Source organism: Nelusetta ayraudi, unplaced genomic scaffold, assembly GCF_046127955.1.
Source record: "Nelusetta ayraudi isolate G7.1 ecotype Tasmania unplaced genomic scaffold, CSIRO-AGI_Nayr_v1 ptg000072l, whole genome shotgun sequence".
Taxonomy (NCBI): domain Eukaryota; kingdom Metazoa; phylum Chordata; class Actinopteri; order Tetraodontiformes; family Monacanthidae; genus Nelusetta; species Nelusetta ayraudi.
This window is the reverse complement of record NW_027466122.1, coordinates 22189-34659: the sequence shown is the minus strand read 5'-3', so window position 1 is coordinate 34659 and position 12471 is coordinate 22189. Positions and strand designations below refer to the sequence as shown.

Here is a 12471-nt window from a genome sequence, read left to right as displayed (position 1 = left end):
TTAGTTGCATAAGTAATTGTAACATAAATAATAATAATAATAATAATGATAAAAAAAAAAAACTTTGTTTATATAGCACTGTTCATACAAAAGACATCATTCACCAAAATGCATGAAAATCTTTTTTGGGGAGGTCAGAAAATAAAAATCTTCAAAAAAACAAACAAATTTACTCTGCAACAAACAAACATTTATATCAAGATGGCGCTTCTTATGTCGCTTTCACCATGCATGAAAGAGTTTCTGGAGAGAGACCTTCTGCACAGGCCTGGAGAGTTGTGAAAAGTATCTGGAATTTGCAGGTTGTCGTCATAAATGACAATTTTCAAATCAGGAGAAAAGTGAATCCAAGTGAACCTGACGCTCTTGAAAATAAGTACCAGAGTCAATACACTGATGCTCCAACTGAATCTATCGACTCGACTTGCGTCTAGTCTTGAAGCAGCTTCTGGAATCGCAGGTTCCACACAGAGGGACTTGAAACAGGAAATGTGGTTGTTTTGTTGCTTCCATTCGCTTGAGATAAAAAGAAGTTCTGGAGCAGTTCTTCAAATCTAATGAGCCGAGTTTTCCACTTTGTCCCTGTGATGGACGTCTCATTTTTAGTTATGAGACTCTTTAAATTATTCAGCGAGAGGATAATGAACAAACATCCCACACAGGGCCACAAAAACAAGTCGCCGAGGCAGCCTGGCAGCCGTCGCCACGCCGCCGCCGCCGTTGTCAGTAATAAAGCAGCAGCGCCGGCAATAACAGGCCGGCTGCTGCTGCTGCTGCTGCTGCAAATTGCAGGGAAATAAGTGGGAAGAGTTGAAAAGGTTACACGCTCGTGTTTGTAGCACTTTGCTTCGGGGGGGCGGGGATGAGCGGCGCCGTTGGAGGAGTTGAGCCCAAAAAGGTCCAGCGGTGGCTGATTTTCCATCAGAGTCTCCAAATAACCTCCAGCCGAGTGAGCGAAGCCGTCCGCAGGCGGAGAGAACTTCAGAGCGGCCTCGCAGTCGGCTCGGCTGCTTTTTGATCAGTGTTCAAGTGAGAAAACACAGAACGGAGAATTGTTGAAAAGTGCTTAAAGGGATCAGGGAAAATGATCAGAAAAACAAAGACCCTGAACACATCAGAGAAGGCTTAATGTGAAAGATGTCTTTATACCAGAATGTCACAGAAGACCAGACAGAAAAAAAAAATATTAGTATTTTATATAATATAATAATGATAAAAGTTGAAGTTAATTATTCAGCTTGTTTGTTGCTGGAAAGCATCTGGTAGCAGGAGGGGAGACCAGCCACGGCTTTCACCCCGTCTGATGTTTCTGCATTGAGAGACAGCTGAGTGCTCAGCTAACGGTCTCATATTCTGCTCACTTTCAGATCCTCGTTTCTTTTTAAATCCTGGACTCAAGCAGAGCACAGCAGCCCAGCATTATTCAATGTCCAATCAAAATGACCAATACCCAGGAAACAAGCAGATTTAACCCTCTGTTTGCAGACGTGCTTTAGCATCCCGCTAATTGCCTGGTTGCACCTTTCGCACGCTTGGAAGTCCCAGAGGGAGGAGCCAATGCCAGGCTGGAGGTTTACTGCTCAGAAAAAACACTGGTAAGAGTTATTATTTATTGGATATACACAGTTATGGCTCACATAAAAGGAAGCTGCCGCAGGAGCAATGGAATGTGTGAAAGCACGATGCACGCGACGCTAACTGAACTGGTTTTCAATTCAGCCGCCACGTCGGTGCGTTACGTTTCTGCGTCCGCGAGGTTTGCGGCCTGCAAATTTGTGCCGGTTCTGCTGCTACATCTTCATAATCCCTCAGACTTACCGATGATCTGTCAGATTTGTGTCTCGTTAAGATTAAACTGGGTGTCCTGTTCCCACTGAGATAAACCAGCTGAAAAAACCAGAGCAGAGATTTTCATTTTCATTTTTTTTTTTTTTTTTTAATCAGAAATCATTGGTTTACAAAAGAAAAACAAAATAAAACAACTGACAATCTTGTTAACGGTAAAGGTCGACATTGTCACCTTCTAATTGAAAAGAAAAGGGGGGGGGGGGGGGGGATAGAAGCTCTTGTCAGATCACTTGACATCTACGTTTGAATGTGTGACTCTGTCTGTGTGTGTGTGTGTGTGTGTGTGAGCGTCGGCAGTCCAGAGGCAGAACCGCAGCTCGACGTGTCTGTAGTGTCGCAGTGAAACCATCTGCGGCCTCGGCCGTGTCGTCGCCATGGAGACGGACAAGCGGTTGTCACAGCTACTTGGTTCTAGAGCTCCTGGCAATCGTCCCTCTGTCCGTCCGTCCGCCCGATGTTTTTCTTCTTCTGCCGCAGCAGCTCGTTAATCTTCCCGCAGCGGCTGCTCGCTGCTCGCTGCGCTTCTTCTGCTCCGGCTGTTTGCTGCTCGCCGCCGTCACGGCGATCTGGCGTTCAGCTCTCGGACCGTCTTGCGGCCGTAGTGCCAGTAGCTGTAGCCCGACGCCGTTGTGGTCGCCGCCGTGACGTAGCTGCAGCACACACACACACACACACACACACACACACACACACACACACACACACACACACACACACACACACACACACACACACACACACACACACACACACACACACACACACAGGGTGAGTTCGGGTGACAGCGGCGCTGCTGAGTGATGGGCTATTTTATTTGTGTGAAAAGTGCTCCACCCAGTGGTGGGATCAGGAAAAGGAGCAGCTGGGAATTATTTTAGGACGATTATTTTATGCCAGCACCTTTATATGTCTGGACTTTCTTAAAATAAGATCAAATTGAATTAGCCGCTACAAGCATGGAACAATCTGGAAGGAAATCATTTGAAAATAATGTGTTTTCAAAATAATTCACAAAAATATATTATCAGTCTCACTAAATGTGACAATAAAATACAATGACAATTGACTCAAACTTAAATTCTAGCAGTTGTCGACCATTACTTTGCAGATTATGGACGTAAATTATTCAAACGTGTTGTGAATCTGTAACAAAGTGCAAGTCACTGTGACAACAAAACAAACAAACACTTATGGTGATGAAGATAAACATATTCTGAAGAAACAGTTTGTTACACTGCAAAGATCGATGTGGGGATTGTATTTACCATAAACCCTGCAGCAGAACACTGTCTGTGAAGTGGAAGACGGGGCTGGCCAGGGAGGCTGCAACCAGGAGCAGCTGGATGGCTGTGTTCACCTGCAGACAAGAGGACAAATAATCAAAAACAAACATTCCAACAGTGCACAAGTTTGCAGTGTGTCAGAAATGCATTCAGTCAAGTGCGCGACGGTACTCTTTGCTTTACCTTGCTGAACAGGGTGGGCTTGAGCTGCGCTGTGGTATAGCAGGGGTTGAAAAACTTACTGAGCGTCACCTGCAGGCCAAGAAAGGGACATACTAGCTGATTAACTATTTTACTATTTACTATTGTTCATGTCAGTTTAGCATATAACACCATATAAGGACAGATGTAATGCCTTTGTGCAAAAATAAAAGTAGTTTTTACTAAAACAAAACTGTTCTTAAAGTGCAGTGTGAGGCGTCTCACCGGTGGAGGGACGGTCTTGTATCTCACCCAGAAGACGGCAGCTATCAGGCCGATGTCTCTGAAGATCACTAGTGCCGTCAGTGGCGCTAAAACAGAACAGATATCAGAATGAAAAACAAAAAACCACAACAACCCTGCAACACTGTAACAAAGTGCACTAAGTCCAAAGTCCAGTACCTGGTATGAGCTCGGCATAGGTGAGACTGAGGTATAAAATACTGATGAGAATCTTATCAGCCAGTGGGTCAAGAGCGCTGCCCAGAGCAGACTTCTGCGTGGGCCAAGTCCTGGCAATGTAACCATCCAGCTGTATCAAGGAAAAAGTCAATGTGTCAAAAATCCGCCCAAAAGGTTTTCTTGGCTCTGGACCGAGATCAGTAGCAACGGGGTCCTCACCAGGTCAGTGGCTCCGGCCAGCATGAACAGAGCCAGACTGAGGTGAAAGTGCTGCTGGATGATCAGGTGACCCAGGAAAGGTGCCAACACAATCCGACACACACATAAGAAGTTGGGGATTGTCCACGGGTTCTCATGCTGCGGAGCGACACACAACAGACACGCGTTTGTGTTCACAAAATCAATGCAGGGATCAAATGCATGTGATTCAGCAGCAGCATTATAGTGTGATAAAAACAGATTCCAGTAACAGTGGTGAAGTCAGTTTAAATATGACATGAACTATTATCTATCTATCTAATATCATTCCAACGTAGATTATAACCCTTTTGGCATATCATTAAAATTAAAAAGCTGACAACATTGAAATAAGTGCTTTAAACCAAGTATAAGGCTTTACAAGTCAGAGGCCTATAATTGTTTATCTAAACACAACTATTCCTTCTATCTGTCAAACAGCTGCTACTCTGTCACCACACTGGGACTGACAGACGTGTGTCATACTTTGGCAGCACCACTCACCAGTTCTTTAAACTTGAACAGTCCGTGTCCCGGTACCGAACCATCCTCCTTCCGCTCCGGCGCCGGGGAGCCGTCCGGTGGAGCCTCCCCGGGCTTCCCGCTGCAAAGACCCCGGGACCGGGGAGCCAACAGAGGCCGCAAAGTGGCCGCCGAGCCCTGGTGAACTCGGAGTCCGGCTCCGTGTGGCGGCAGGACACTCGTCCAGCAGTCATAGCGGCCGTGAGTGCCCTTGAGGCCGTTAAGCAGGGGGCTGCTGAGGCTGCCGAAGCTCAGCGGCTCAGCGGCAGCAGGTGTGTGTCTGTGCCGCCGCCATGACGCGCCTTCCGGTCGACACGCGCCCGCCGCCAAGCAGCGCACGCGCGCCACGACAGCGACCCTCCGAAAACACAACATGGTCTTCTTGACGTTACCGAGCCGACGGTCTGTCGCTGCCCACGGCGGTCTCCATGGTAAAGGGTGCGATACTGACCCGTCTGTCAGGGCCGACGGGGTCCCAGCTCCAACCAGGAGGCTGCCATGTTGCCGTAAAGCGAGACGGCACAAAGTGTCGTAAAACGGCATGTTACTGTTTGTCGACGTCACTGCGTCTTTTGGCGAAGGCTTGCTTATATGACGCGTACAAAAAAAACTTTCCCCATATTAGGTAAAAAAAAAAAAGTGTCAACTTTTTCAACGACTGCCCAAATTATCTTCAATTTAATTCTCAAGTTTAAGTGCATCAGAATGGATAAAAGGGAACTACTGAGAGGAGAAAACAGTGGCAGTGCCAGACAATAACACCACAAGCAGGAATAATGGCATTTACTTCAGCACAACACATGTATATAAAAATATAATATGTAATGTAAAAAAATATAATTTAAAGTTACATGTTTTTGGATACTGAAAAATCAAATTTACTTTCCAAACATTTTTTTTCTTTAGCAGTGAACTATATAAATAAATACACATATATACACAAAATAAACACACACACACACACACACACACACACACACACACACACACACACACACACACACACACACACACACACACACACACACACACACACACACACACACACACGCGCGCGACCGCTGCCGGGATTGTTATCATCTCGTTAAAATGGCCCAATTTGTTCTAAAGTAGCCTGCTGGTCTGTGGTACTACTGAACTTCCCACCCGTCCCCCCAAGGTTTCTCGGTTATCCAGCAACAATGACCTTGTAAGCGAGGTTGTTGTTCTTCCGTCTGCAGCAGTTCCACTGATCACATAGTCTGCAGCTGGTACAGCTTGGGTCCTTTCTTCAGCAGGAAACCTTGTTCATTCAGGGAACTCACAAGACCTTCAAAATCCAACACCTGAAAGGGAGACCAACCAACTCAATAAGATTCTTGTGCACATGTCAAATGGTAATGTTGGAGGTGAAGCACCAGATTTACTGCTTATAGTGGACGGAAATAAAAGCTTAAAGTTCACTTGCTTGGAAGTGTGTTGATCAACAATAATTTCCTCCATTTATGGATACTAGGAAACACAGTGAGAATAACATGGTGTTTTTCTCCCTCATGTGCATACATCACCTTAATGTTTAGCCTGTCAGCAATAGACCGAAGCGTCTGCAAGTCAAACTCCCTCTGACCGTTCTTCTGGGCTTGTAAGTGCAACGCGCTGACCAATCGCTTTGCAGCGCTGCGCTGACTCATGCCTGACCCGTGTTGAGAGCGCCGAAAGTCCAGATTGCCGAGACCGTCAGAGTAAGTGTCGGCAAGACTGCAAAGAACGAGAGTAAGTTAGTGTGAATACCAAATATTCTTCTCAAACAAACATGTGCTTATCTTTCAATTTGAACTTAGAAATAGGGGGGAAAAAGACCGTGAGACTGAAATAAAAACAATCAGCATTAGAGACCAAGTGTAATTAAATATGTCACCTATTTTTCATGATGTCCACCACATCTTCAGCGTCATCCTTGGTAGCCGTCTCCCTGAGATCCAACCTGGCTCTAGCCTGCATTGAAACACAGCCAATTACTTACATTATGCCATAAAAAAAAATATATGTATATACTCATGTTGATCTATTTTACCTGATGAGTCAATACAGATGAGCGTACTTACTTCAGTGAGTCTTATCAAGGACTCCAGTTGTCGTGTGGTGATTGGTGTGGAGTCAGCAGTGTGCGACTGAGCTCTCAGAGAGAGGTAGAAGTCCTGGATGGTCTTTGCTGCTTCGGGGGACAGCCTGGGATGGACATACTGACGGGCGTAGCTGATATATTTCCTGAACAAAGCAGGAGCAATGGGTTCTATGGTTTCATCGGCACTGACCTGGGTGAACACGCAGACAAGTTACATTAATCCAAATGAGTTTAATAAAAAAAAAACAAAAAAACTTATGATTTGAATGAAACTGTGGTTATTCTTATTTATTTATTATTTATTTATTTTTACTTGCAAGCGATCAGACAGTGTCATGTCTGAGTGCTCCAGTAGGACGGAGGTCTCTAAATCTATGCTGGTCCTTCTGACGACGGCGCTGCTCCGGCTTCCTCCAGTCCTGTTCGCCATGACGTGTTCTGACAGCTGCCGGTCATGTGACTCGTCAGGTATGTCCAGGAGGATGAAGACCACGTCAAATCGGGACAGAAGAGCCGAGCCCATTCTGCAGAGCAGACGTGCAGTGTTATCCTCCAGCAGTAACTTGGTAAAAAAAGAAAATAAAAACAAAAAAAAATAAATAAGAAAAAAGCCCCAATGCACAGAGTGTCTGCCACTCACTTCAGATTCTCAGAGACAGTCTTCCCTCGGTTGTAATGTCCCCCGACTGGGTTGGCAGCTGCGATGACTGATGTTCTGGCGGGCAGAGAGGAAACTATTCCTGCCTTCGCCAGACTCACCGTCTGCTGCTCCATGGCTTCGAGCAGAGCCTGCTGCTGGTTCCCGATCTTGTCAAACTCATCAATACAGCACACGCCTGCAGTGTGCAGGCAGCAGGTGGGGAGGGAGGGGAATCACGAAAAAGTTAAACAAGCAGGACAGAGATAAGGAAGAGGAGAGGAAGTGGGGTTTTCTGGGCTTGACATTAGATTTGTACATCATTTTAAATCTTTTTTTTTTATACCTTGGTCAGCCAACACTAAGGCTCCTGCCTCCAGTGCATAATCTCCTGTACCTGCCTCTCGGGTTACAGCCACAGTTAAGCCTAAAAAAATAATAGATAATAGATAATAAAGATAATTGGAAAAAAATAGCAATAAAGGGGAATGAAATTATATGCGTCTGTTAGTATTTATAATATATTTTACCAGTTGTGCTTGTGCTGTTGCCACACACATAAATTCCTCTTGGAGCCAAGTTGCTGACTGCCTACACGTACCATACATGAATGAATTTGACAAATTCGACATAGTGGCATTGATATGTCTGGCTTTATTTTACTGATTTCCTTTCAATCCTCTCCTACCTGCAACATCTGACTCTTTCCCAGTCCAGGGTCTCCCACGATCAGCATGTGCGGGTCTCCTCGAACTGGGATGCTGTTCTTGTCTGTGCGTTTCTGTCTCCCTCCAAACAAAACCAAGGCCAGAGCAGCTTTCACCAGCTGGAGACACAAAAGCATAGCTAGTTGTAGACGTGCGAACATAACATGTTAAGTCAGCAGATTCTATGTTTTAATTATGATTTTTAATGCTTACCAAGTGGCCATAGATGACAGGGCACAGAGAGCTGAAAGAGACGAAAGGGGTTTTATATTATGTGAGGAGTTACAAGGTCTAAATGGAAAATGTGCTGTGTGTCACGACACATTTCCAGCCAAGGACATTTTTAACACTTGATGTTGTTTATACAGTTCAGTTAATGTCTTACTGTACTATCAGTCTGAGCAGGTTGGGCTGTGACTGGATCTCCTGGACTGCATACAGCTCCTTCAGACTGAACTCTTCACCTCCGGTGCCAGACCCCGTCGACCCCTGACCCGACTTCTGCTGCTGGCCTAATGATCACATAAAAACCTTGCTGATTCGCTTTCAATGAAATGAAGTGTTTTGGCAGCAAATAATTCAAGTTGCAGATTGAAACATACAGAAGGAAGTAAAGTACCTTTATTGTTGCTGACTGAAACAGCTTCAAGATAGATGAGGAACATACACTGATCCTTGTTTCCTCTGGGAGTAGCTGCATCAAAAAGGAAACTTAACACAACCGCAAACTTCACCAGCCAATGAGGTTGCAACGTGGGTGTTTTTGCTACGTCCTTACTCTCATTAGCAACTCGCACTATCGCCGTCACAGCCACCGTGTCTCCGGGCACACAGCTGTCACAGAGGTCGGAGGTCAGGTGACATTCCATGGTGCGTGGAATCCGTCCAGTCTCCCTCTGCTCACCACTCATCAACTCCTGCACCCTGAAGGAGCACAAGCACATGGAAATGTCACAAAAACTGCAGATTCACATGGTTCAAGACTTGCTATGTAGCAGGAATCAAAATACTTTTGAGCGATTCCTCCTCATAAGACCTTCTTACATATTATGTCTTGATATTACAAGAGCATATGCCCTTATTAATACTCAAACTCTCATGTAAATTAGTATACATCTGACTGATTTTCCGGCACCACTGACTCAAACACTCTTCCTGGACCTCAAGTAAAAATCAAAGCAAAGCACATTAAATACTCACTTGATGACCTGCCAGTCCACGGTTTGAGTCAGTGGAGAACTTGGACATGGTGTGAAAATACGACTGCGGCAGTCGGCCTGGGAGCACTGTGTGATACACAGACACGTGAAAATAGAGATGCGCTCTGGAAGTCAAATCAATTAAGAAAGAGAGTTGTGCATCTTTGGTGAAATATGTGGAGGTCAAACCTTTAAGCAGAGCTTCAAGAACTGCATGAAGAAGTACTTGGATCTGTGTGTGTGTGTAAAAAGCATACCTTGGTAGGAGTAGCAAACTTTCCCTGCTGCAGGGGAAGGGTCTGCACGTGTGAGCCGCCCTTGCACTTAAAGGCCATGCGGGTGCACTGAGGTCTGATGCTGGTCACTCGGACCACTGTGCCGCGCACACACACCAGTCGGCCGTACACGCTGGCTCGCAGCATCCGCAGCGGAGTCTGCGGCTCGTAGTTGTACAGCCTGAGAAAAGATCCACGCGGTCTGCGAGTCAGCAAATGTGCGAATGTCATGGAAAACTGGAAGAAGGCGTCTGGCCATGTACGTGCATCACCACCTTGCACTGATGTGAGGGATGCTGATGATTGGTTTGGCCACAGGGAGTTCATCTTCGTGCAGCTCTGCCGCCTGCTTCTCCAAATCAACAGTCAGCACCTAGAACGTGTTTTTCTGTTAGAGGGAGTTGACTGACAAAGTTTAAGTCTCACAAATTCATTTTAGGTGCGAATGTTCTTCTCCCAGATTAAAAAAAAGCATTATTTCATCATAAAGGACTACAGGTATATGTACCACGGTGTATATTTGCAAATTAGCCGAACATCAGTGAACGTGTTGGCACGAACCTGGTGAATAGCCACTCCCAGACAGTTGAGCATCATCTCTGGCTGTTCGTTGAGCTCTGTGACGAGATCAGGGAGGGCACGTCGCACCGTTTGGTCTCCGGTTAGGTCTGCATAATCCACCAGAACACTGCCCTGCCGCTCAACCTCATCCTGCCCACAAACACATTCAAAAGTGTTAGAAAAGTGCTACTGTGGTGGCAGGATGCTCTTGTGGTAAAGTCTAACAAAAACACCGACCTTGTTGTAGAGGTGAATCCTCGCGGTGAAATATTTCTCAAAGACTTTGATCTTCTCCAAACAAGGTGAATTCTTAATGAAACCTGCAGGTTTAAACACACGGCAGAGGCAGAAGGATAAGAAACAGAAAGCGCAATTTCACACCGACACTGCACTGCACTGCACTGATCTCACTGCGTGTTTAACTGTCATCATGCAGGGAAGAAAGTTCAATAACATACTGTCAGAGAAATAAAGCATCCATCCTTTGTATGGACACAACTCATCCAGGGTGACCTGAGAAAAGACTGAAGGCAGATAATCTGTTAGGATTATCAAGGGCTCATCAAAGGCACACGGATCCTTCGCGAGTTTAACATATTTTCCACTTCATCAAAACTGACTTTCAGTTGGAAAAACTGGATTCTCTCACCTCTCTGCTGGCTTCCCGAGGCTCCTTCCCCAATAATATTGCCACCTCTTGACCATCCTCCTCCACCTGCTGCTGAACCTCCTCTCCATCCACCACCACCTCCTCCTCTCCATCCACCACCACCACCTCTCCATCCCCCTCCACCACCACCACCACCACCTCTCCATCCCCCACCACCTCTCCAGCCTCCTCTCCATCCACCACCTTGACTGCTCCCCGCTCCTTTTCCTCCTCCTCTCCATCCACCCCTACTGCCTCCTCCTCCTCCTCCTCCTGCTGCTCCTCCTCCCCATCCACCACCTCGGCTCGCACCCCTGCCTCTACTGGCTCCTTCTCCGTTCATGACTTTCCTGCAGGGAGACGAAACTGGGCAAGGAACAAAACAAACTATTTCAGGAGACGAGTCTATTATTTTACTGTTCGTGGACCATCAAAGGTTGGTCGCCTAGATGACTTTACGACACTGATTACTGCTGCACGGCACGACTGTGGCTGCTCTCACACACCATTACTTATTTATTGTTAGCCGTCGAAACATGTACTAAGATGTGTTTAAAAACAAAACAAAAACGGAAACAGACACATCACAGAATATATTCAACACGCAGCCAAATTCAGGTTGAACATTTTGTTTTGCCGTCGTATGTAGTTTGCGCTAACCTTTACGTAAAAAAATAACGCAATGATAAATTCGGCAACGTTCCGTTAACACCTTGTAATGAAAGGAGAGGCTGGTCAAACCTGTCGTGTTTTCCCCGGACAGAACGATTGCAGAATGGCGCGAATAGCTTCAAGGAATTGCAAAGTTGTTGAAGTTGTTGACGATTATGCAAACTGTCAAAGTTCCCTCCTTCCGCTAAGTCTTCTTCTGCTGCTCATTCACTGTTTCACGCGTCCCTTTGTCGCCCTCCAGAGGCCATCAGAGAAAATACAGATAATAATGACAAAAACTCCAATTGACTCTCAGTGCTTTTTGTTTTTCTTACGATGTCGTTCAATTAACATTTTATTACAGCATTTGATCTTTTAATATTGTATATTTCATTTACTATTTTGTATATTTACGGTGTTGACACTTACATTGAATGTGATGTTAATTTGAAAAAATAGTTTGAAGCAAGCAGCATTTTTTTTGGGGGGGGGGTTGGAGGTGACCTTCACTCACATAAATAGAGTCTTGATCTGTTAGATTTGCCGCTGCACAAAATATGGGTGCTGGGAAAAATGAATTACAGCTCTGCATTGAACCTGACAGTCCCAGCGCTCTCTCCCACACCCTTCTAAACAAGTGGTCCAGGGGTGGCAGAAAGATGGAAAGAACAAGGAGAAAAATCAATACTTTGATAACTGCTGTGTAGTTAGAGGTGATAGCAGGGGACCGAGCCGGCTGGGAGGTTCTCACACACACACACACACACACACACACACACACACACACACACACACACACACACACACACACACACACACACACACACACACAAAGGGCAGCTCTCAGGAGGGGTAGCACAGAGGGGGGAAAATCAAGACAGCGAGAACTGGCCCTGTTTTCTACAGCATTCACTCAATGATGCTGCTAAATAATAATAAAAAACCTTTATTCTATAACTCTCTGAACTGCCACTTCCTTTAATTCCCTTCGCCTCGAGTGGGCTTTGCTATAAAAGCTACTGTTTCCTAAGTGTTTTGAGAGCCTTTGAAAGACCGAAGGATCTGTGCCACATGGTGGCGACATTTAATCTCCACTTGATCAATCAAAGGTTGGCGACTACCAAAAAAATCAATACAAATTGAAGGCAATTTAGCGGCCAAGTGGGGGAAAAAAAAAAATCTTTTGAAGTACAGT

General features: G+C 45.6%; 2 protein-coding genes across 2 annotated transcripts; both read right to left on the bottom strand.

The window, feature by feature from the left end:
* Window positions 1-1914: 1914 nt before the first annotated feature.
* crls1 (cardiolipin synthase 1) lies at window positions 1915-5055 on the bottom strand. Its single transcript, XM_076042980.1, has 7 exons — window positions 4476-5055; window positions 3954-4091; window positions 3735-3864; window positions 3558-3643; window positions 3315-3383; window positions 3114-3205; window positions 1915-2498 (listed from the first exon to the last, which is right to left on the bottom strand). Exons 1-7 carry the CDS (start codon window positions 5034-5036, stop codon window positions 2405-2407), a joined length of 1170 nt encoding a protein of 389 aa, XP_075899095.1. The 5' UTR covers window positions 5037-5055; the 3' UTR covers window positions 1915-2404.
* Window positions 5056-5140: 85 nt separating this feature from the next.
* Window positions 5141-11514, bottom strand: mcm8 (minichromosome maintenance 8 homologous recombination repair factor). Its single transcript, XM_076042979.1, has 21 exons — window positions 11367-11514; window positions 10626-10991; window positions 10435-10500; window positions 10214-10296; window positions 9977-10126; window positions 9691-9788; window positions 9398-9596; window positions 9142-9227; window positions 8720-8865; window positions 8561-8635; window positions 8327-8453; window positions 8155-8185; window positions 7923-8060; window positions 7765-7825; window positions 7581-7661; window positions 7238-7433; window positions 6911-7121; window positions 6578-6787; window positions 6391-6467; window positions 6041-6230; window positions 5141-5818 (listed from the first exon to the last, which is right to left on the bottom strand). Exons 2-21 carry the CDS (start codon window positions 10966-10968, stop codon window positions 5726-5728), a joined length of 2661 nt encoding a protein of 886 aa, XP_075899094.1. The 5' UTR covers window positions 10969-10991; window positions 11367-11514; the 3' UTR covers window positions 5141-5725.
* Between the last annotated feature and the right edge of the window lie 957 nt (window positions 11515-12471).

Bases quoted from the DNA above. Each gene is read 5' to 3' on its own strand.
- crls1 (XM_076042980.1), bottom strand. From the start codon at position 5,036: ATGCCGTTTTACGACACTTTGTGCCGTCTCGCTTTACGGCAACATGGC. The intron at 3,206-3,314 runs GTAAAGCAAAGA...TCTTGTCTGCAG, and splicing joins AGCCCACCCTGTTCAGCAAG to GTGAACACAGCCATCCAGCT. The intron at 2,499-3,113 runs GTAAATACAATC...TGTGTGCTGCAG, and splicing joins GTTCTGCTGCAGGGTTTATG to CTACGTCACGGCGGCGACCA.
- mcm8 (XM_076042979.1), bottom strand. From the start codon at position 10,968: ATGAACGGAGAAGGAGCCAGTAGAGGCAGGGGTGCGAGCCGAGGTGGT. The intron at 10,127-10,213 runs GTCGGTGTTTTT...GTTTGTGGGCAG, and splicing joins GGATTCACCTCTACAACAAG to GATGAGGTTGAGCGGCAGGG. The intron at 8,186-8,326 runs GTAAGACATTAA...CGTCTCTTTCAG, and splicing joins CTGCTCAGACTGATAGTACA to CTCTCTGTGCCCTGTCATCT.